Here is a 23,134-nt window from a genome sequence, read left to right on the forward strand (position 1 = left end):
TAATATTAATCGATTTGCAGTAATACGCTATTTGTATCTCTAATTGATTTTTCTTAAGGTTTGCCTGTAGTATTGCTGATATTGACAGACAACTTGGAAAAGTATATACTAAAACAACATCATGGTTACATAGTACAATGTTAATAAATTCAAATAAGGTGAAACACTTTAAAAAATAAAAATAAAAAATCTCTAGTCTAGTATCAGAGTATCAGAGGCACCTTTAAAGTGACAGTGCTATATCGCAAAAGTGTATGAAAACTATTTATTAAGTGCTTATAATCTTTCTAACAGTGCATATAAAAAATAAACCAGCATTTTCACAAGTTTTAGGAGTGAAAATGCAATTTATATGAAGAAAAAAAAATTACATGAAAACAGGGTACAAGCCTGTGACGAAATGCCTTTTGTCACTGGGTTTATTGGTGACAAGCTGCCCTTTACCCCTGGCTGTTGGAGGAGCCTGATTGCCAGCCTCTTACCTGTTGACTATGGTCCCTGGGAGATTTGGCCCTTCAGGTGCAACATTTGGGCATATTGGATTTGTATGGTGCTGCTGCTGGCCCTTTAAAAACCAACCGTGGACATATTATGACTTTTAGAAACAATGTCCCTTTAAGACTGTGTAGCAGATTGCATTCAGGCTGTCTTCAATATTATGTATGCTATTATGTGTTCGGTAAATTGTAAATGTGTAGGTTCTATGTGATAAATGTAACAGTATGTATTTTTATGTCTTTTATTGTCCTTTGTCTGCCATGTGGCTAATGGAGTTTTGCCTCTGTCCTTGGAGATAATTGGATTACTTCCCAATTATCTCCAGGATAGAGACTATGTGGAACTTGTTTTGGGCAGAAAAGCCATGCTTCATTTGGTCACAAAGGACTTTCCCTTAAAGGGACTCTATAGTCACCATATAAAAGCAAGAAAGACAGGTCCCCCAGCCTTCCTTCTTGCTTTTATATGTACTTACTGAAAAAAAAAAGTATTTTCGAGGTGTTTTTATATATAAAACTTACCTCCGTTCAAGCGCCGAGCTCCCAGCCATGCCGCGCCCCCTTTTTCGTCAAAATGACGAAATCGCGGGGCCCAATAGGACGCTTCTCTAAGAGAAGCGTCATCGCGATTTGGTGCGCATGCGCGGCTTCGCGCTGCACCAATCGCGTTCTTCATAGAGCGGCATTGAATGCCGCCCTATGAAGATAGTCAGCGCTATACCGTGCATGTGCGCGGAATGCGCGTTCGCGAGCTGAGCTGTCTGACTGACAGCTCAGCTCGCCTTCTAAAATTATCAATAAGGGGGGGGACCTACTGTCCCCCCCCCCGGCCCCCACCCCTGAGCAGCGGGTGGGGGCCCTAAAATTATCAATAAGGGGGTAAGCCCCCCTTACCCCCCTTATTGATAATTTTAGGGCCCCCACCCGCCGCACAGGGGTGGGGGCTGGGGGGGACAGTAGGTCCCCCCCCCTTATCGATAATTTTAGGGCCCCCACCCGCCGCTCAGGGGTGGGGGCCGGGGGGGACAGTAGGTCCCCCCCTATTGATAATTTTAGGGCCCCCACACGCCGCACAGGGGTGGGGGTGGGGGGGTACAGTAGGTCGTCCCCCCCTTATTGATAATTTTAGGGCCCCCACCCACCGCACAGGGGTGGGGGCCAGGGGGGGAAGGAGAGTAGGTCTCTCCCCCCGCCCCCCTTCAACCACAATTGTGGACAGACAGCATCCCTGTGGGTTCGGGCTTCAGCTGTCAGCTGAAGCCACGCCCACAGCAGTGCTGACAGGCTATCAGCACACAAAGCGCGTTCACAGTGCTTTGTGTGCTGATAGCCCGTCTGATGTATTCACCCAGAATGCATCGGACGAGAGGCCTTTTTAGGGCCTCTGAACTCGGAAGTCCCTCTGGTGGCCGTCTGATTGACTGCAACAAGAGGTGTTCCAAGCTTTCAATGTAAACACTGCATTTTCTCAGAAAATACAGTGCTTACAAGAAAAAGGCTCCGGGTAGCTGTAGCACTCACCTGAACAACCTCATTAAGCTGAAGTTGTTTAGGTGACTATAGTGTCCCTTTAACTTTTGAACCACTGGTCTGATTCGTGCCATTTTTAATATGTTGTTCCCCTGAATGGATTGATTGTGAATATGTAATTTTTATGGAGATTGGATGTTCGGTTTTAGAGTTATGAAAGTTGGGTAAAAAGTATGTTTTAACTGTATGTGTAATTGGGTTACGTCCCAGGATAAGGGGAGGGAATCCGTGGGTTGTAACTGGGATGTTATTTGTTGTTTTATACTTCCCTGTGTTGGCAAAGATTGCAATAAAAACCAGATTGGGTGTGCCAGCACCTCAGATCATCTTGTACCTTCATGAAGTTTCGGCTCATGTTTGGGGGATTGGAGAACTACACTCTGGGGATTGCTATAATCACTATACTCCCCAGGGTATAATTGCTGAGCTCTGCTAAGAGCTTGTTCCTGTTCCTGCTCTCTGGAATTCGGAGAGGTCCACCTGCTGGAAGCTGGACCCTGGTCTTGGGTCCAGAGTGGGTGGAGTCAGCGAGACCCCAAGCAAGCTGCGGCGGTTCGTGGGGTCTGCAGTGGTTATGGTGTCAGGCAGAGTGCTTGGAGACCTCGGAAAGCACTAGGAGCATCCGTAACAGGACTGCTAAATCTGTACCATAAAAACTCTCTAAAACACTGTGAATTCCGCAGGTCACATATGTTGCAGTATAAGGTTAGATATAAAGGTAGAAATCTGCTTTCTCTAGTGTCCTGTGGATAGATTGTGCTCGATATAGGATCAGTTTTGTATCAAGCTATAAGCTCTGCAAGCCACATATGTAGAAAGCGGGTGAAAACAATTTAATAGATTTGATACAAAAGTAGCAAGCTGCTTACCGGAGTAACTTGTTGATGGACTAAAGTCTATATTGGAATAACTACTTCTTAAACGTATAAAGTAGAAGGTAGTGGAATAATGAGTCAGTTGCAGGATGGTACTAGATGGACCCTTAGACTAAAATAGGAACGACACAAGCCTACTAGTCTCGGGATAATAAGTATGCATATTTAAAAGTACACATACAAGTAGCTCGTATGGTATAGGTAGATGGTATTAGGGGAAGGGGTGGAGAGCAAATCAAGAGGGTAGGACAAGCAGATCCCAGTGTGCACCCTGGGACTATCCAGACTCTCCCCTCTAATTCTCTAATTAAATGTTGTTTAACCCCTTAAGGACACATGACGTGTGTGACATGTCATAATTCCCTTTTATTCCAGAAGTTTGGTCCTTAAGGGGTTAAAGGTAGTTCACCTATAAATGAAGGATATCTAAAATGTATATAAGCTGCTTGTCCTACCATCTTGATTTCCTCTCCCCCTTCCCCTAATACCATCTACTACCTATAGACATGGTTAATCCAATATAGACTTTAGTCCATCAACAAGTTACTCCGGTAAGCTGCTTGCTACCTTTGTATCAAATCTATTAAATTGTTTTCACACGCTTTCTACATATGTGGCTTGCAGAGCTTATAGCTTGATACAAAACTGATCCTATATAGAGCACAATCTATCCACAGGACACTAGAGAAAGCAGGTTGCTACCTTTATATCTAACCTTATACTGCAACATATGTGACCTGTGGAATTCACAGTGTTTTAGGGAGTTTTTATGATACCATTTTAGCAGTCCTGTTACTATCATTGTATAATTTTCCTGGATCACATTTGGGTTGCATGAGCAACATATTACCACTGTATATACATTTTATTTTATTTTGATCACATTTAGGTTGCACAAGCAACCTTTTTGCTTTGTATGTAAGTGTATTGCCCAATATTGAATTTTAATTAGAGGTAATTCCTGTGGGGCTGGTTTCTCTCCCTATTGTGGAGTTAAACATCCTCATTATTTTTTTTTTTCTGCAATTTATATGAAGTCAGCATATATTCCTATGAAGTGAAGTGACACACAATAATGCCAATCACTCTGGAACAGCTGTACACTAATACCTCAAAGAGAGAAATGGAAAACAGACAATTGTGCAGCCAATATGAAATAAAAACAGACCTGTCTATCTAAATAAATAGTAATGTGGCACACTTACATTTTCTAAAGCCTTAATAAAATGGCTCTGTTTTATGGCAGTGGAGTCCCTTTTGGGGATTTCCTTCCTCACAACCATGAAACTCCTCTCTGAATGGTAAACAATAACAATATGGTGTGTGTATGTGTATGTATATATATTACAAGGATAAAACATATCTGAAATGTTCATAGTATACCTTCTTTGTAACAATTATTACACTTGCCACTGTTGCCAATAGAAACCCATATATTGTGTCTACTACATGAACATAATGTGTTCTTCACAAGCTGCTGCAGAATTGAGTATAAGTTACCAGGAGTGGGCAACCAGGTGTTGTGGACTACATCCCCCTGATGCTTTGCCCGCATTATGGCTGTAAGAGCATTATGGGAGATGTAGTCCACAACACCTGGAGTACTGAAGGTTGCCTACCCCTGAGTTATACCATTGCCTTGTCTAATGCTGTGAATGACTATTTATCTTCTTTGAACCCATGCCATTTTACTTTGTAGAACACTACAGCTCTTGTCTGATATTTGGAGTAAACCACATACGAGATGAAATGCTTGAGGAATGCATCTTCTCTTTACTGAATCATTAAAAATACCGGGTAAATCAATGTAATCCAGAAATGTTTATTAGAAGGAGTAATATCAGAGCAGTATCTGTGTATAATGTACAGTGTTACCTCATCTTAAACTTCTTATATTCTTGCTCTCTCCTTCTGTAAGTTTCTTCCAACACCGAGGGATCCATATCAGAAGCAAAGTTAACTGCATAAGGTTTCCCAAAGAGTTCTTGCCTAAAAGGAATGTCCATTGTAGGTTCCACCTCACATTTACAGTTGTTTTTTGGAAGAAGCCTGTAATTGCAATAATATGCATAAAAATTCAAATTTAAATGGACACTCTTATCACCATTAACACTACAGTACAATTTTGTGTCTATTTAGACATAATCCCATTGCTGAGAACGAGAACATCAGATGGCACTCTCAGCCAATGAATTAAGCCCTAATGACAGGACTGCAGTCACCTGGGAGACCAAAGGAAGTTTCAAACTGTCGACTGACGACTTTGAAATAAATTCTTTTATCTGAATCTCTATTTTTATATTTATGCTTTTTTTCCTTTTTCCCTATGATGATACCTTGGATTCTAATTATGAGTTTCTATTTGAATATAGATATATTTAAATTATACTTTATTTATTATTGATAGTACATAAGAGAGTTTCCCTTTTAAATGTATTCTTCTCCGAAGGATATTTTTAAGTAATGTTATGAATAAATAAAAGCAGGGCCGGACTGGCCCACCGGGATACCGGGAAATTTCCCGGTGGGCCGTCGGCACCTGGGGCCGAGGTGACCTGCGGCCGCAGGGAGAACTTGAATGGCAGCCGCAGGGGAAGCACTTCTGACGGCCGCTAGGGGAGCAGGCTGTTTTGTCTCTGCTCCCCCGCCCTCGCGCGCTAGAAAGAGACCGGGGCCGTAATATGACGTCATATTCCGGCCCCGGTCTCATTAAGCTGCGCGCGAGGGCGGGGGAGCAGAGACAGAACAGCCTGCTCCCCCAGCGGCCGCCAGAAGAGCTTCCCCTGCGGCCGCCATTCAAGTTCTCCCTGCGGCCGCCAGCACACCTATCAGTCTGCCCACCCACACAGGTAGCAACAAGTATGTATGTCAGTGGGAGTGTGTCTGTGTCATGCTGTGTGTGTGTGTGTCTGTCTGTGTCATGCTGTGTGTGTGTGTGTGTGTCTGTCTATGTCATGCTGTGTGTGTGTGTTTGTGTGTCTATGTCATGCTGTGTGTGTCTGTCTGTCATGGTGTGTGTGTGTGTCTGTCATGGTGTGTGTCTGTCTGTGTCATGCTGTGTGTGTCTGTCTGTGTCATGCTGTGTGTGTGTCTGTTTGTGTCATGCTGTGTGTGTGTCTGTCATGGTGTGTGTCTGTCTGTGTCATGGTGTGTGTCTGTCTGTGTCATGGTGTGTGTGTCTGTCTGTCTGTGTCATGCTGTGTGTGTGTCATGCTGTGTGTGTGTCTGTCATGCTGTGTGTGTGTCTGTCTGTGTCATGCTGTGTGTGTGTACCTGTGTCATGCTGTGTGTGTACCTGTGTCATGCTGTGTGTGTCTGTCTCATGCTGTGTGTGTCTGTCTGTCTGTGTCATGCTGTGTGTCTGTATGTGTCATGGTGTTTATGTGTGTCTGTCTGTGTCATGGTGTGTGTGTCTGTCTGTGTCATGGTGTGTGTGTGTGTGTCTGTCTGTGTCATGGTGTGTGTGTCTGTCTGTGTCATGTGTGTGTGTGTCTGTGCCACGGTGTGTCTGTATCATGGTGTGTGTGTGTCATGGTGTGTGTGTGTGTCTGTGTCATGGTGTGTGTGTGTGTCTGTGTCATGGTGTGTGTGTGTCTGTCTGTCATGGTGTGTGTGTCTGTCTGTGTCATGGTGTGTCTGTCATGGTGTGTGTATGTCTGTCATGGTGTGTGTGTGTGTGTGTGTGTGTCAGTCGTGGTGTCTGTGTGTGTTTTTAAAAATAGTATTTTACTCACTTTTTTTTTTCCAACGTTGTGCTGGTCTCTGCCTCTATGACAAGCTTGATGATTGATGATCTCAGCCAATCCGCACTGACACAGGAAGCGCCTCTAGTGACCGTCTGAGTGTCTGTCACTAGAGGTGTCACTAGGAAGCAATGTAAACACTGCCTTTTCTCTGAAAAGTCAGTGTTTACATTCAAAAGCCTGCAGGGACAGGCTATAGACACCAGAACCACTACATTAAGCTGTGTGTGTGCGCCTGCTAGTGAGTGAGCTTGCTTGCATGTGTGTGTGTGCCTGCTAGTGAGTGAACTTGTGTTTTTATGTCAATGAGCTTACGTATATTAGTGAAATTGTTTTTCTATGAGGTTGTGTATCAATGAGCTTGTGTGTGTCAGTGAGATTGTCTGTGTCTGCATGTGAGTATGCTTACTGTATAATTAAATGTTTTACTCTGAAAGGACCAATATTTTATATTAGAAAAAGCAATATATATATATATATATATATATATATATATATATATATATTACTCAATCATCTGTGGTGGCAAGACATATACATATTTACATGCGACAATTAAAGGTGCAATGACTTATGGGGCTGGCATAGATTTTTTTTTTTCCAGGGCTGCTTTGTATCCCCAGTCTGGCCCTGAATAAAAGTAAGAAGAACGTAACATATTGTAAGTGTTTATGAGGATATCTATATATTACATGTTTTTAGTTTGTCATATGTAATTTTTTTTTTTAATTTTTTCCCTTAATTTGGTGTATTCTTATGAATATTTAATGGAATAAACAGACTCCATAAATATGGCGGACCCTGGGTACACCAAAAGACTTTATGTAGGGTGTTTAGAGCAATGCCTGATAGGAATATGATTGGATTGAGTTCCGACACATACACAGACACATCATCTCACGTGCTATGTCTGATGCAAGGATGCGTAAGAATGTGTGCGTCAGGCGAGGGATTATGACAAAAGCGGAAGCATATAGCAGGAACTCGGGATGAGTCTGAAAAAGGCACCAAAATGTGGTTTAAAAAGAGGAGACTATGGAGAACATTTACTTCAAACCACTTTTGAGAAAGGTGAACAATACGAAACGCGTCAAGTGGAGGTGGAATGTTATGTAAAGTGCTAGACTTTATTTGTTTAATGTTCCTATCAATATAATTTTTGTTGTCGTTTCACCTAAATCCTGCATCCTGGATTTTATTTTCGTGTAATATCGGTGAAACAAAGGTTAAGAATATAACATTAATTATTGGAGATTTTATTACCCGGACATAAACTGAGACAGAGGGACTAGTAGTTCAGCAAAGGGAATTAGGTTTTTGAACTTGTTAAATGACACCTTCATGTCACAACTTGTACAAGCACCAACCAGAAAGGACGCTTGTCTGGACCTGGTTCTAACTAACAACGTTGATCTTTTGACCAACATTCAAGTAGGTGAGCACTTGGGAAATAGTTATCACAATATAGTGTCCTTTGAAATAAACTTAAAAAAAACCAAAAGCACATAGGGTATACTTAAACTTATAATTTTAAAAAGGCCAATTTCAATAAGTTAGGGGGAGCTTTACAATATATTGATTGGCATAAACTCTTTAGTGAAAAGAACACTGAGGATAAATTAATATATTTTCTCAGTATGTACCATTGGGTCAAGTTAAAAAAGAAATGTGAGAGCACTCAAATAAATAAGGATAATATTACCCAAACTGAATCAGATTCTGAAAATAAACACAAATGGAAAAAAACATAGGGTAATAACGTTTGAAATAAAAACTTAAGATTCTATACTGGTCTCACTCACATAAGTGGAGCCACTTATAAAGCTGGCTCAAACTGCATGCCTTAAATATATCACCATTTGGACTTCAGCTGGGTCCTTTCCCAAGATTGTATCCAGTGTATCAACGCAGGTTCAGGGGGTTACAACACTTTTTATTGATCCAATAACAGGAAACAAATTAAAATGATACAAAGTAAAAAAAAAAAAAAGGAAAGTCCCTTAAATAGAAAGTCCAAAAGCTCCTATTTTTACTTTGTATCATTTTAATTTGTTTCCTGTTATTGGATCAATAAAAAGTGTTGTAACCCCCTGAACCTGCGTTCTCTGGCGGTACACTGGATACAATCTTTTAGACTAAACATGCGTTTAGAATGTAAGAAAGAAGATTGAGTCTAAGGCAAAGGAAAGTTTTTTTTACTGTAAGAACAATATTGATATGGAATTCTCTACCTGAAGAAGTAGTTTTATCAGAGTCAGTACAGATGTTTAAACAGCAACTAGATGCATACTTGCAAAAACAGAATATTCAAGGATATAATTTTTTAATGTAGGGTAAATGCTTCTTTATCCAAGGATGAATCTGACTGCCATTCTGGGGTCAAGAGGGAATTTTTCCTATTTTATTGCAAAATGGAAGTGCTTCAAACTTGGGGGGGGAGGGGGAAGTTTGCCTTCTTTTGGATCAACAGGAAAAAACTGATGTGAGGAAGGCTGAACTTGATGGGCACATTTTCTTTCCAGCCTATGTAACTATGTAACCACCATAATTTTCTGTTGGAGCTTTTAGTCTGAGCCAGCTTGTGGAGTGGCTCAGAACCATGTGAGTGAGACCAAAATATATTTTCATAAGCAGCTATCCATAACTATATTACCCTATGTATGTGTTTTTCGCCTTATATTTGATATATAGATTCCACTGTTGTGTGTACAGCCTGTGGTAAAATGTGTTTTTATTTGTGTGCTCACCATTTTTTATTATAATATTTTGTTCAACATGGGGTGTATGTGAGTGAGAAACCCTCTAGCTATCCTGCATATTTTATATCTGGGAATTACAAGCATCAAGTCTATTCTACTTATAATGTATTCTGGTAGTAGGCATCCAAATCCAAGCCAATCATACTACTCTGGATTCTAACTACAACTGTCAGTTTACCTAATGAGAAAATGTAAAAATAAAGTTCTTGACCTGTTATTGTCTTCTTGGGCCGTGCTAATGGACAGCCTTGCATCTACGATCTACCCAATGCCACACTGCCTAATAAATTACTGCATAAATTGTCTGGCTGCATTCTAAGGAATAAGGATACATGCACTCCTATTGCTATCATACGACCTGAAGTTTATATTTCTATAAAAGGAAACTAGATAAAGGCTAAAGTTGTAGAGTAAAAATAGAGATATTTATAAAATGTTTATGGGAGAAAAGTGGTACAATTAAGATACAAAAAGTGACTGCATCAAGGAGTCCGTTTAGAAGAACATCACTATGAGTTAGCTGGGGCACAACAGAAAACTAAATATTATTTGTTTATTTCGTTGCAGAGTGTGTATAAAACTAGCACAAAATGGGGCAATTTATTAGATCACTTTATTGAAATACAGTTCTCTGTTATCCTGGACCTGTCATTATCTGTGCAATAAGGAACATAGCAAATGGGAGATTAGAAAGTCCCAAACAAGACAATAAAACGTTTCAAGTTTGCCCTATTTTGCTCTGATGTATAAAACCCATTTAGTCATCTGTACACATGCATACTGTACAGACAAAAATTTATAAATATACAGTCAGGTCCATAAATATTGGGACATCGACACAATTCTAATCTTTTTGGCTCTATACACCAACACAATGGATTTGAAATGAAATGAAAAAGATGTGCTTTAACTGCAGAGTTTCAGCTTTAATTTGAGGGTATTTACATCCAAATCAGGTGAACGGTGTAGGAATTACAACAGTTTGTATATGTGCCTCCCACTTTTCAAAGGACCAAAAGTAATGGGACAATTGGCTGCTCGGCTGTTCCATGGCCAGGTGTGTGTTATTCCGTCATTATCCCATTTACAAGGAGCAGATAAAAGGTCCAGAGTTCATTTCAAGTGTGCTATTTGTATTTGGAATCTGTTGCTGTTAACTCTCAATATGAGATCCACAGAGCTGTCACTATCAGTAAAGCAAGCCATCATTAGGCTGAAAAAACAAAACAAACCCATCAGAGAGATAGCAAAAACATTAGGTGTGGCCAAATCAACTGTTTGGAACATCCTTAAAAAGAAAGAACGCACCGGTGAGCTCAGCAACACCAAAAGACCCGGAAGACCACGGAAAACAACTGTGGTGGATGACCAAATAATTATTTCCCTGGTGAAGAAAACACCCTTCACAACAGTTGATCAAGAACACTCTCCAGGAGGTAGGTGTATGTGTGTCAAAGTCAACAATCAAGAGAAGACTTCACCAGAGTGAATGCAGAGGGTTCACCACAAGATGTAAACCATTGGTGAGCCTCAAAAACAGGAAGGCCAGCTTAGAGTTTGCCAAACAACATCTAAAAAAGCCTTCAAAGTTCTGGAACAACATCCTATGGACAGATGAGACCAAGATCAACTTGTACCAGAGTGATGGGAAGAGAAGAGTATGGAGAAGGAAAGGAACTGCTCATGAAAAAAAAGCATACCACCTCATCAGTGAAGCATGGTGGTGGTAGTGTCATGGCATGGGTATGTATGGCTGCCAAAGGAACTGGTTCTCTTGTATTTATTGATGATGTGACTGCTGAAAAAAGCAGCAGGATGAATTCTGAAGTGTTTCTGGCAATATTATCTGCTCATATTCAGCCAAATGCTCCAGAACTCATTGGACGGTGCTTCACAGTGCAGATGGACAAAGACCCGAAGCATACTGCAAAAGCAACCAAAGAGTTTTTTTGTTTTTTTTTAATTCTTTATTTTTGTGTGCAAGGTGTCACAAGAGGGCTGTGGTGCCACAACAGCAGTCACAAGCACAATGTTAACGTACATTTTACATATGGCACATAGAAGGTCTGCACAATTTTTATATAATGATAATGTTTAAGTGTAATACAGATAATGTTCAAGTGTAATACAGGCATAGCTTAGAATTACTTTTCGCTTCTGTGGTGTATGTTCAGCTTAGTCAAGTTAAGGGTTTGCAGGCTTAATCCAGGCTCAGTCAGCTTAATCAGGTTAAGTGTTTGCAGGCTATAGTCGCGTAAGTTTGGGCTGAACAGTTGGTTCCTAGTTTGGTCTGCCTCGGGCGCCACCTTGAAGTGTGTGGAGGTTCGTGAGGTTGATCTGCTTCGGTCCCCTAAACAGGTCGGGGGTCTACATGTCAGGGCTTGTGTGCAGTAGGATCATCTGTGGTAGTATGTGTCTGCCTGGTACTGTGTCGTGTTATCGGTTGTGAGTTACACTACCTCATGATTGTCAGGTGAGTCAGGGTGTATGTGGGGCTGTGGGTTCCATCTGTTTCTGTGTGTGTAGTGTCCATCATAGAGTTCAGAGGAAGCGTCCAGTGTTAGCCGATGCCTCGGCTTGGAAGTGGGCATAGAGGGCTGCAGTAGACCCGGTGGCAGAGTTCTAGTAAGCCCTCCTCGGGGCCCTTGGTCGTCTGCTTCAGTGGATCGCGGTGTCGGGTGCTTCTGACGAGGGTCGCGGTCTTTTCTGTGTAGGGGCTGCCGAGGGTCCCCGTGTGGAGTCTCCCTCTGTGCCCTTGGGTGAACCAAAGAGTTTTTTAAGGGAAAGAAGTGGAATGTTATGCAATGGCCAAGTCAATCACCTGACCTGAATCCGATTGAGCATGCATTTCACTTAATGGAGACAAAACTGAAGGAAAAATGCCCCATGAACAAGCAGGAACTGAAGACAGTTGCAGTAGACGCCTGGCAGAGTGGTGACGCCTGACCCAGCGTCTGGTGATGTCTATGTGTTCCAGACTTCAGGCTGTAATTGACTGCAAAGGATTTGCAACCATGTATTAAAAAGTGAAAGTTTGATTTATGACTGTTAATCTGTCCCATTACTTTTGGTCCCTTAAAAAGTGGGAGGCACATATACAAACTGTTGTAATTCCTACACCGTTCACCTGATTTGGATGTAAATACCCTCAAATTAAATAAATACCGTCAAATACCCTTCACTGATAGTGACAGCTATTTGGATCTCATATTGAGAGTTAACAGCAACAGATTCCAAATGCAAATAGCACACTTGAAATTAACTCTGGACCTTTATATCTGCTCCTTGTAAATGGGATAATGACGGAATAACACACACCTGGCCATGGAACAGCTGAGCAGCCAATTGTCCCATTACTTTTGGTCCCTTGAAAAGTGGGAGGCACATATACAAACTGTTGTAATTCCTACACCGTTCACTTGATTTGGATGTAAATACCCTCAAATTAAAGCTGAAAATCTGCAGTTTGTTTCATTTCAAACCCATTGTGTTGGTGTATAGAGCCAAAAAGATTAGAATTGTGTCGATGTCCCAATATTTATGGACCTGATTGTACATATGAGTTTTCAACATTGCACCGTTATTTATACATAAGTTCTATAAAACATGCAACAAAAGAGAAATGAAGCCACTGCCCCAGTCGTTATAATCACATATGGGAGGAGTAATTAAAACAGGACAATGCTGTAATGAAAAATCTTTCTAATTACTTGTTAGAAGGACCCCAAAAATACTTAATGTCTTTGGTGCTGGTGTCTCAATTCTTGTGATCCACAAAGTGCTAAATGTTATCATCGTACTCTGAAGACTCACAAAAATGATAAAATAAGCATTCTTTTATTAGAAATAGTGCATACATGGCATATTCCGACCAAAATAGAAGCAAAGATAAACACATATTGAAAAAAAAAAACGTTTGCACGGGATAGAAGAGGGAGAAGCCTAAAAATAAATCCTAGAGAAACAATGAACCCATTTTGCGTCCAAATACAGACGGTTTGTGTCAACAATGCAACAAAGGTATTTTTTATTATTTAGGATTTATATTTTGCTCGCCCCCACTCCCTGCTAATACAATCCAGTGCAAAGATAATTTTTTTATATGTGTTTATCTTTGCTTCTGTTTTGGACAGAATATGCCATGTATGCACTATTTCTGTTAAATCGGCACAGCAAGAATACTTTGTTTAATCTTTTCTGTGAGTCTTAAGAGTGCCGTGTATGGATATCACATAATTATTATTGCCATTTTTATTGCGCCAACAGATTCCGTAGCGCTTTACAATATTATAAGAGAGGGGATTTAACTATAGATAGGAAAATTACAAGAAACCTTACAGGAACGATAGGTTGAAGAGGACCCTGCTCAAACGTGCTTATAGTCTGTAGGAGGTCGGGGGTAAAACACAATAGGACAGGAGAAATCCCTATAGTTTTATCCACATATTCGCCAGCATTCATCTAGCTAAATATGTACATGAAATAATGTCACCACAAAGTCCAATCATGTCATGTTTGTAAGGCAGGTACATTTTAAACATCAATGAATTAATAAAGATACGTACTGTAAAATATCATCTTTCCACTTCACTGGTATATGAGCAAACTTCTGCGCAGGTTGTAATAGTGTGTTATCTAGCAAATCCTCAAGAGCTTCTCTATTCCAGACATCTACAACCTTGCCCGATTTGGTCAATAAATGAATGCAGATAAAAGACAATGACAACACCGTCACTATAAAAAGGCACTGTTTTCGGGTAATACGCATCCTGAAAAATAAGCAGACTGTTAATAATCTGTTATAGCTTTTAACAAAGGCGACATTGTCGTACTTGAAAAATTGAACAATTTGCATAAATTTATAATATTACAAAATAAACAAAATAATAATCCACAAGCAGAGACAGCTCTCTAATTAGGTGATTTAGGCAGCCGCCTAAGGCCTCGCGCTGGCTGGGGTCTCGCGGCCGCCTAAATCACCATAAGGTAGACTGACATAGGTAGGAGACCCGGCGGCTTGCCCATTATGCCACCGGGTGCGAGGCCCCTCCAAGCAGTCTCCACCGAGTGTGAGCAGCAGATTGTGAAGTGTCTTGTGACTTTCAGCCAATCAGAGCATTGCCACGGGTTACCACTGCAACGCTCTGACTTCTGGAGATCACAAGGCTCCTATCACGTGGACTGCAGCTCTGCACCTGGCGTAGTTGCAGACCGGATAGGAAGCCCACCGGACCACCAGGGAGCCAGGACACTGGACCACAAGGGAAAAAAAGGTATTTGTACACCTTCCCTCCCATTGCCACCAATCACCCCCTTACTCAGCCCCCTGTCACCCCCACACTCAATTCTCTGTCACCCCCTCACTCAGTCCTCTGTCACCCCCTCACTCTGCCCCCGTCACCCCCTCACTCAGTCCCCTGTCACACCTCACTCTGCCCCCTGTCACCCCCTTACACAGCCCGTCACCTCCTTACTAAGCCCCTGTCATCCCCTTACTCAGCCCTCTGTCACCCCCTCACTCTGCCCCCGTCACCCCCTCACTCAGTCCCCTGTCACACCTCACTCTGCCCCCTGTCACACCTCACTCTGCCCCCTGTCACCCCCTTACTCAGCCCGTCACCTCCTTACTAAGCCCCTGTCATCCCCTTACTCAGCCCTCTGTCACCCCCCACGTAGCCCTCTTATCACCTGTAACCCCCTTACACAGCCCCGTCATCTCCTCACTCAGTCTCCTGCCACCCCTCACTCAGTCTCCTGCCACCCCTCACTTAGCCCCCTGACACCCCCTTACTCAGCCACCTGTCATCCCCTCACTCAGTCCCCTGTCACCACCTTACTCAGTCCCCTGTCACCCCTCACTTAGCCCCCTGTCACACCCTCACTCAGCCCCCTGTCACACCCTCAATCTGCCCACTGTCACCCCTCACTCAGCCCCCTGTCACCACTCACTCTGCCCACTGTCAGCCCCTAACTCAGCCACCTGTAACCCCCTCCTTCCCTCACTCTGCACCCTGTCATCCCCTCACTCTGCCCCGTCACTCCCCTCTTCCCTCAATCTGCCCACTGTCACCCCTCCCTCACTCTGCCACCTGTCACCCCCTCCTTCCCTCACTCTGCCACCTGTCATTCTGTAACTTTGCCACCTGTCACCCCATCCTTCCCTCACTCTGCCACCCCCACCTTCCCTCACTCTGCCATCCGCAACCTCCACACTCTGCCATCTGTCACCCCATCCCTCACTTTGTCACCTGGCACCCCTTACTCTGCCACTTGTCACCCCCTACTCTGCCATCTGTCACCCCCTTTTCCCTCACTCTGTCACTCCCTCCCTCACTCTGCCACCTGTCACCCCTTCCCTACACACTTCCACCTGTCTCCCCCTCCACATTCTGCCACCTGTCACCCCTTTCACACTCTGTTATCTCATTTCACACTCTGTCACTCCCTCCCACGCTCTATTACATGTCACCCCCTCCCTCCCACACTCTGCCACCCGCTTTGACACTCTGTCACCCAACCTCCACACTCTGTCACCCAATTTCACCCCCTCCACACACCCTGTCACCACTCCCCACACATTCTGTCACCACACTCCCACACAGTCACCCTTCCACACAGACTGTCACCCCCTTCAGGGGCGTATTAGCCGCGAGGCAAACAAGGCATTTGCCTTGGGCGGCATTTTCCAGGGGGCGGCAAAAAAAGCCGCCCCCAAACGCCCAGGGCAAATGCCTTGTTAGCCTTGCGGCTAACTGACATGCCGTCTGGGCGGTCTGCTGGGCAGTGCTGGCGGGCGGGCAGTGCTGGCGGGCGGGCGGCCGGCGAGGGAGCACTTGCTCTGAGCTGTCTGCTCAGCTCCCTCGCGCGCCGCACAGTGAGGCTGGGAGCTGGAATATGACGTCATATTCCGGCTCCGCCTCCCAGCCTCACTGTGCGGCGCGCGAGGGAGCTGAGCAGACAGCTCAGAGGAAGTGCTCCCTCGCCGGCCGGCCGGCCGGCCGCCCGCCAGCACTGCCCAGCAGCCACTGGACCACCAGGGAGAAATAGGACCCCCCCCCAGCATTCCCAAAGGTAAGGAGGCTGGGGGGGGGGGGGTAAATTTAAAATAAAAATGTGTTAAATATGTGTGTGTGTGTGTGTGTGTGTGTGTGAATGTCTGTGTGTGTGTGTGTCTGTCTGTTAGTGTGTGTGTCTGTCTGTTAGTGTGTCTGTGTATGTCTGTTGGTGTGTCTGTGTGTGTCTGTCTGTTAGTGTGTCTGTGTATGTCTGTCTGTTAGTGTGTGTGTGTGTGAATGTCTGTTAGTGTGTCTGTGTGTGTGTGAATGTCTGTTAGTGTGTGTGTGTGTGTCTGTTAGTGTGTGTGTGTGTGAATGTCTGTTAATGTGTGTGTGTGTGTGAATGTCTGTTAATGTGTGTGTGTGTGTGAATGTCTGTTAGTGTGTGTGTGTGTGTGAATGTCTGTTAGTGTGTCTGTGTATGTCTGTTAGTGTGTCTGTGTATGTCTGTTAGTGTGTGTGTGTGTCTGTTAGTGTGTGTCTGTTAGTGCGTGTGTGTGTGTCTGTTAGTGTGAGTGTGTGTGTATCTGCTAGTGAGTGTGTGTCTGTTAGTGAGTGTGTCTGTAAGTGTGTGTGTGTTTCTGTTAGCGAGTGTGTGTTTCTGTTAGCTAGTGTATGCGTATCTGTAAGTGAATGTGTGTGTGTGTATTTAGAAGGCGGGGCGGGGGAAGGGTGGGGGGGGTGCGGGCGGGGGGAAGGGTTGGATGGGGGTGGCGCGGGCGGGAGGGGGGGCGCCTGAGTTTTGTCCTGCCTAGGGCAGCACAAAACCAGGATACACCACTGACCCCCTTAACCCTGCCACACTCACTTTAACCCCTCCTGATCCTGTCACACTCACCCCCTCCAACCGAACTCACCTCCCCTTGCTCTGCTAAACTCAAATTAGCCCCCCTCCTGTTACATTCACTTTTTCTCTCACTGTCATGCCCCCACTCCTCTTCCTGTCACACTCCCTCCTCCAACCATGCCAAACTCACCCCCAACACTGCTGCACTCACCCTTAACCCTGCCACACTCACCCTGTAACATTAACACTTCTAACCCTGTCACACCCCATCACTCTGCCACACTCACCCCCGTAATGCTGTTACATTCACCTCCCCTTGCCCCATAACACTCACAACAAAAATGCCATATACAAGTCAACCTTGTGATACCTCCCCAACCATGCCACATTCACCCTGTCACATTAACAATTTAATCCTGTCATGCTTACCTTCCCTCACCCTGTAACACCCCCTTCCCCAACCATGTCACACTTGCCCACCCTCATTCTTACACTCACCCCCCCCAACCCTGTTCAATTTACCCCCTCACCCTGTCACACTCATCCTGACACAGTTATCCCTTTACTCACACTGTTACAGTCACCTCTGAAGACAATCATCATACACACAAAGTTATAAAACATAGCTTCACCATAAACAAAGTGCACAAAGACCACAGGCAGCCCCCATATATACAAAACACCGCAAGCAGCTACAACACACATACGGTCCCAGACACAAACATACTCATGCTCACATAAACATACATTCACATATTAGGATACTCACTGTCAGACACACACTCTTAGGCACATACACAGGTAGACAATGCATATATAATTCATTTAATAAGACACATATAGAAATACACCGAGCAAGATAAATACACATTGTGACTGTATGTCTGTTGTAGTCAATATTTGTGTCAATATATGTGCATGTATAAGTGTGTATAGGTATTTGTGTATTAGTGTTTATTATTATTATTATTATGTTATTATTTATATAGTGCCAACAAATTCTGCACTGCTTTACAGTGGGTGGACTAACAAACATGTAGTTTTAACCAGACAAGTTGGACACACAGGCAAAGAGGGGTTGGTGGCCCTGCTCAATGAGCTTACATGCTGGAGGAGTTTAGACTTTTAGATAAAAGTACACAGCACACAGTGCACTGAATAGTGCTGGCACACTTAGATGGAACACAATGCACTGCATAGGACTCACACACTTAAACAGCACACACTGCACTGGATAGTGCTCACACATTCGCACAGCACACAGTGCACTGTGTGCATAGAGCTTGCACACTTACACAGCACACTTTTAAAACTGATTTTTCAATGTACTCTGCCTACAATACTACTATTGTTGCTGCAGCACATTGGACTGCACACAGAAAAAAAGGGCTTTCTTTCTACAAAGAGTTTTAAAAAAATACCAGCTACACTGTATCTCACGGTATCTGAAATATAGTGAGGAAAAAAGTATTTGCTCCCCCTGCTGATTTTGAACGTTTGTTCACTGACAACGAAACAATCAGTCTATAATTTTTAATGGTAGGTGAATTTTAACAGTGAGAGACAGAATAACAAAAAAATATCCAGAAAAACACATTTAAAAAAAGTTATAAATTGATTTGTATGTCAATGAGTGAAATAAGTATTTGACTCCTTCGAGTTAGTACTTGGTGGCAAAACTCTTGTTGGCAATCAAAGAGGTCAGAGGTTTCTTGTAGTTGGCCACCAGGTTTGCACACATCTCAGGAGGGATTTTGTCCCACTCCTCCTTGCAGATCCTCTCCAAGTCATTAAGGTTTCGAGGCTGACCTTTGGCAACTTTTTCCCTCACTTTATATATATATATATAGTATATAAAAAAATAACAAATCAGTAAAATAATTCTTCCAAATCAATTGATCAAAGTTGGTGTAAGTGGCACTAGCAGTGTCCAGGCAGAGCAGAAACCTAACCAGTCTCACACTATGACAGTCTTACTCAAAGTCGGTGTTAGTTGGATAGGCTCAGTAGATTAATAGATTCATTTCTGAAATTATCCAAATGTAGGGCAATCGGTCAAATTCCTAAACTATTGAGCAGAAATCTGGCCAAATCACGAACCAAATAAAAAGCACAATGGCTGAGCATGTTCATTTTCATTCTTGTTTCTGAATTCCACACTAAAAAAAGAGAGGATTGGTGGGAAAAAGATGACTGATGACATGAGACAATCACTAAATGTTAATTTTATTCACACATCAAATGAGAATTGAACAACAGAGGAGAGAAAAAAAAGAGACGTGAAAAAAAAATATATTTAATATTTAACTATAGATTATTTTTTTTTACTGTTCCTCCACTTTTTCACTCTATTGGTTACTTTTTCTCACTTGATCTGTGAGCCTAATGGTAGATCACATTATATATTCTTATATTTACAGTACACTGCTTGGCTTCTTTTTAGTTAGTCGGATTCTTGTTCCAAATCTTTTTTTTGTTCCAGGAAATTTGAACGAGCCGAAAAAATAAATAATGTCACAAATATATTCCACTACGCACATTTATAATAAATATACATAAGGTATCCTGGTACTAGAAACAGCATCACAGTGGTCAAAATAACGTTGTTTTTAACATGATATAAAAAAGAAAATAAATCACAAAAAGTGACAGAATTTAAAAATTAAAGTAGCTGTTAAGGAATTGTTGACTTATATGTGTAATGTGTTCAGCCTCTTGGGCATATGCCCATCCTGCTTGTCCGTCACATCACAGGCCAGTAATTATGCTTATGCTATTTTTTCAGCTGCTACTATTTTGTTTAGATGCTAATAAGGAAAGTGATACATTTTAACTACTGTGATGCCATTTCTATTTTGAGTGCATGTATAATGTACATACATTTTCGATGATTTTGTAGTGTTTTTTTCTGATTGATTGTGAAAACAACTAATTTGGATAGTATATTGCATACATCTATTTTTACATTTACATTACTATTCAAAAATATATTCCGGAGGTGCAGTATACACTTTGCATTTTTGTTTGGCTTGACACAGCTGTAACCTAAGCAGTCTCACACTAGGATTAATGGCATAGGCTATCTCCCACTCAAAGGCCTTGATTGCATTCCTGCCCTTAACATTTATGCACAGTTCACTGGCTCTCGATAAATCTTTTTTTTTTTTATTAGTTCAAACAAACTTAATTCCCACAGCTAAAGACTTACCAGGAGCCAATAAATATCAGTTTGAATAATATCTGTAAATGCCTTTGAAAATTTTATTTTTTTTACTTTTTGCATGCTGGCTGGTTTAGTAGCAAGCAGGCACATAGTTGTTGTTTTTCAAAAACCCTGTGGGACTCAATATGACTCCACATTGGTACAAGGGAGGTAAAAAATCTTCCCTATGCCCCCAAGCACCACTGTCTCTCCCTGCCCCCGCCAATGGACAGCAGGTGGGAACTACAATTAATATGAATGGAGAGGACCTAGTGTGCCCCCACCTATAGAGGGTGGGTGTGGGATGTAATCTTAATAAATAAGGGGAAACAAATCCTAATCAATACTTGATGAAAAGGTTATTATATATATATATATATATATATATATATATATATATATATATATGTATATATATATATATATAATAGGTTATATATATAGGTTAAAAAGATTATTTTTATATATATATATATATATATATATATATATATATATATATTATAATATATTTAATAGTATTGAGGTGTTAGTTGACCTTTAAGTTGTTTGTGCTCTTTTTGGCATGGAATGTACAATTTTTGTAACAACATTCCTTCCCACATATGCATACTTGTTTAAGTCTTATGACTTCAAGGGACAAAATAAAACCACTATTGTCTCTATCACTTCTTAAGCAATAGCACTGAAATACACTTCCTATTGTTATAAGGAAGTTAGATATCATACTTTATGATACAACCCGATTTAAAAAAAATAATAATCCATTGATTATATTCAGACACGCATAGTCCACTGCTTTAACAAAGGTGACATGGTCCCTTAAGATGACCATTCACAAAGTTGCATCAATTGATAGCTATTGTAACAAAATGTGTATATGTGTCAGGAGAAAATTGTGCGGGCAATTCATACAAGGTAAGTATAAGAGAACACTTTCTTAATTCTAAGTTGTATTTTATTTTTGAATTCTTGATTTTACATTTTTGAAAACCGCCGCCTTTTAGAGATACTTGTAATCAAATTGTCTATGTAGCAAATCTACATCACTGTATATTTCCAGAGTTCCTTGGTAAACCTAGATTGTGTATTAATTAGAGATAAAGTAACTACTAAGTGTTATCAGAAGTCACTTTGAACCTTGTCTTGTATCGTCCATTGGGGCTACTCGCCATATGGTTTGGGGAAAAGGAGAAATACAGAGAGTTGCAAATTGAGACCATGGCAAGGGGAAATTCCTGACAGAGAAAATTCCTCACTATCACTGTCCTACTTAGAATTCTTTATATCTAACCCTCCTATTACACCAGACTAGTTGCTTGTTCTAGGCCACTTGAATGTTCTCTTCTACCAACTCTATAAAGGTTTCTAACTTTTCCCTAAGTTTTAGCACATGGGAAACTATCAATGTCTCCTCTGAAGAGCACAATCTTTCACAATTCTCCTACCATTAATCTAATGGTTCGCATATCCTGTTGTACTGGATCTCACTTGGGAATCCTACTCGAGTAAAAATGTTTACTAGTGCATTCTCAAACTTCTTGGCAGAAATAGTTGATAATGCCACTGATTTAGGATGTCAGGTATCATAGTCTACCATGGCTAGTATATACCTTTTCCCTGAGTGACTAGGTTTGGCAAAAGGGCAGAAAATATCTACAGCCAACCATGAAAGTGTTCCGTAATGGAGAGGCATTCGGGAATGATCACCATGTTTACAAACCCGTTGACAAGTTTCACAGGATCGGCAAAAGTCAGCTACCTACTTAGACACTCCTGGCCAGAAAAATGCCTATAACAGGTGGTTTGGGTACGCTTCCTCCCAAGATGCCCAGAGAGTGGGATCTTGTGAGCCATTTTTATTAGTGCACCTGGATAGGATTTGGGAACTAACAGCTGCTTCTTAGTCTAATATGGCCAGTTAGGGTTATGGTTCCCTATAAGCAGTGGCGGAACTACCGCTGTCTTAGGGGTTGCAGCTGCGACTGGGCCCACCACTCCAAGGGGCCCCGCAGCCCTGCAGCCCCCTGTGATCAGGTGCCCGCCACAACATGTTGCGGCCCTGGCTCACACGGTATAACCACCGGGGCCGCATTGCAGGGACCCATCGGGTGGCCCCTGCTGTTAGGGCCACCAGATGGCAATGAATTTCCAGGGGGCTGGTCAGCGCTGCGGCGCTTTAACAGCTCGACTGGGCCCCCTGAGATGACATCATAGCTTAGAGGAAGTGACTGCACCGTTCATTTCCTCCCAGCAACCACCGGGAGCCGCGGGGAACTCTGACTCAAATCAGCCTGAGCCACCACTGGACCCCAGGAAGTCACCCTCCTGCATCTAAAAGGTAGGATACAGTAGGGTGACTAAAGCATTTTGTATATGTGTCTGTATATGTGTGTGTTTGTGTATTTGTGTCTGTATGAATGTGTGCCTGTATGTGTGTGTCTGTGTGTATTTGTGTGTCGGTGTGTGTCTCTGTATATGTATGTGTGTGTCTCTGTGTGTGTCTGCATGTGTATCTGTTTGTCTGCATGTGTGGTGGGGGAGGATAGATGTATGGCAGGTGGCGGGGGGGGTGCATATGGAAGAGGGAGGATAGATGTATGGGGGGTAGCAGGGGGTAGACTATGGGGGGGGGGCCCTGGGAAATGTTTGCACCGGGGCCCCGTAGTTTCTAGTTACGTCTCTG

General features: G+C 42.5%; 1 protein-coding gene across 2 annotated transcripts in view; it reads right to left on the minus strand.

The window, feature by feature from the left end:
• Positions 1-23,134, minus strand: part of B4GALNT1 (beta-1,4-N-acetyl-galactosaminyltransferase 1) — a 152,143-nt gene that overhangs the window by 62,172 nt on the left and 66,837 nt on the right. For both annotated transcript variants that reach the window (XM_063427659.1, XM_063427650.1), the window contains 2 exons: positions 13,970-14,173; positions 4,778-4,951 (listed from right to left, as the gene is read on the minus strand). In XM_063427659.1, coding sequence (XP_063283729.1) covers positions 4,778-4,951; positions 13,970-14,172 — 377 coding nt within the window. In that variant the 5' untranslated portion in view covers position 14,173. The remainder of the gene's footprint in view (positions 1-4,777; positions 4,952-13,969; positions 14,174-23,134) is intronic.

This window comes from Pelobates fuscus, chromosome 1, assembly GCF_036172605.1.
Source record: "Pelobates fuscus isolate aPelFus1 chromosome 1, aPelFus1.pri, whole genome shotgun sequence".
NCBI lineage: Eukaryota > Metazoa > Chordata > Amphibia > Anura > Pelobatidae > Pelobates > Pelobates fuscus.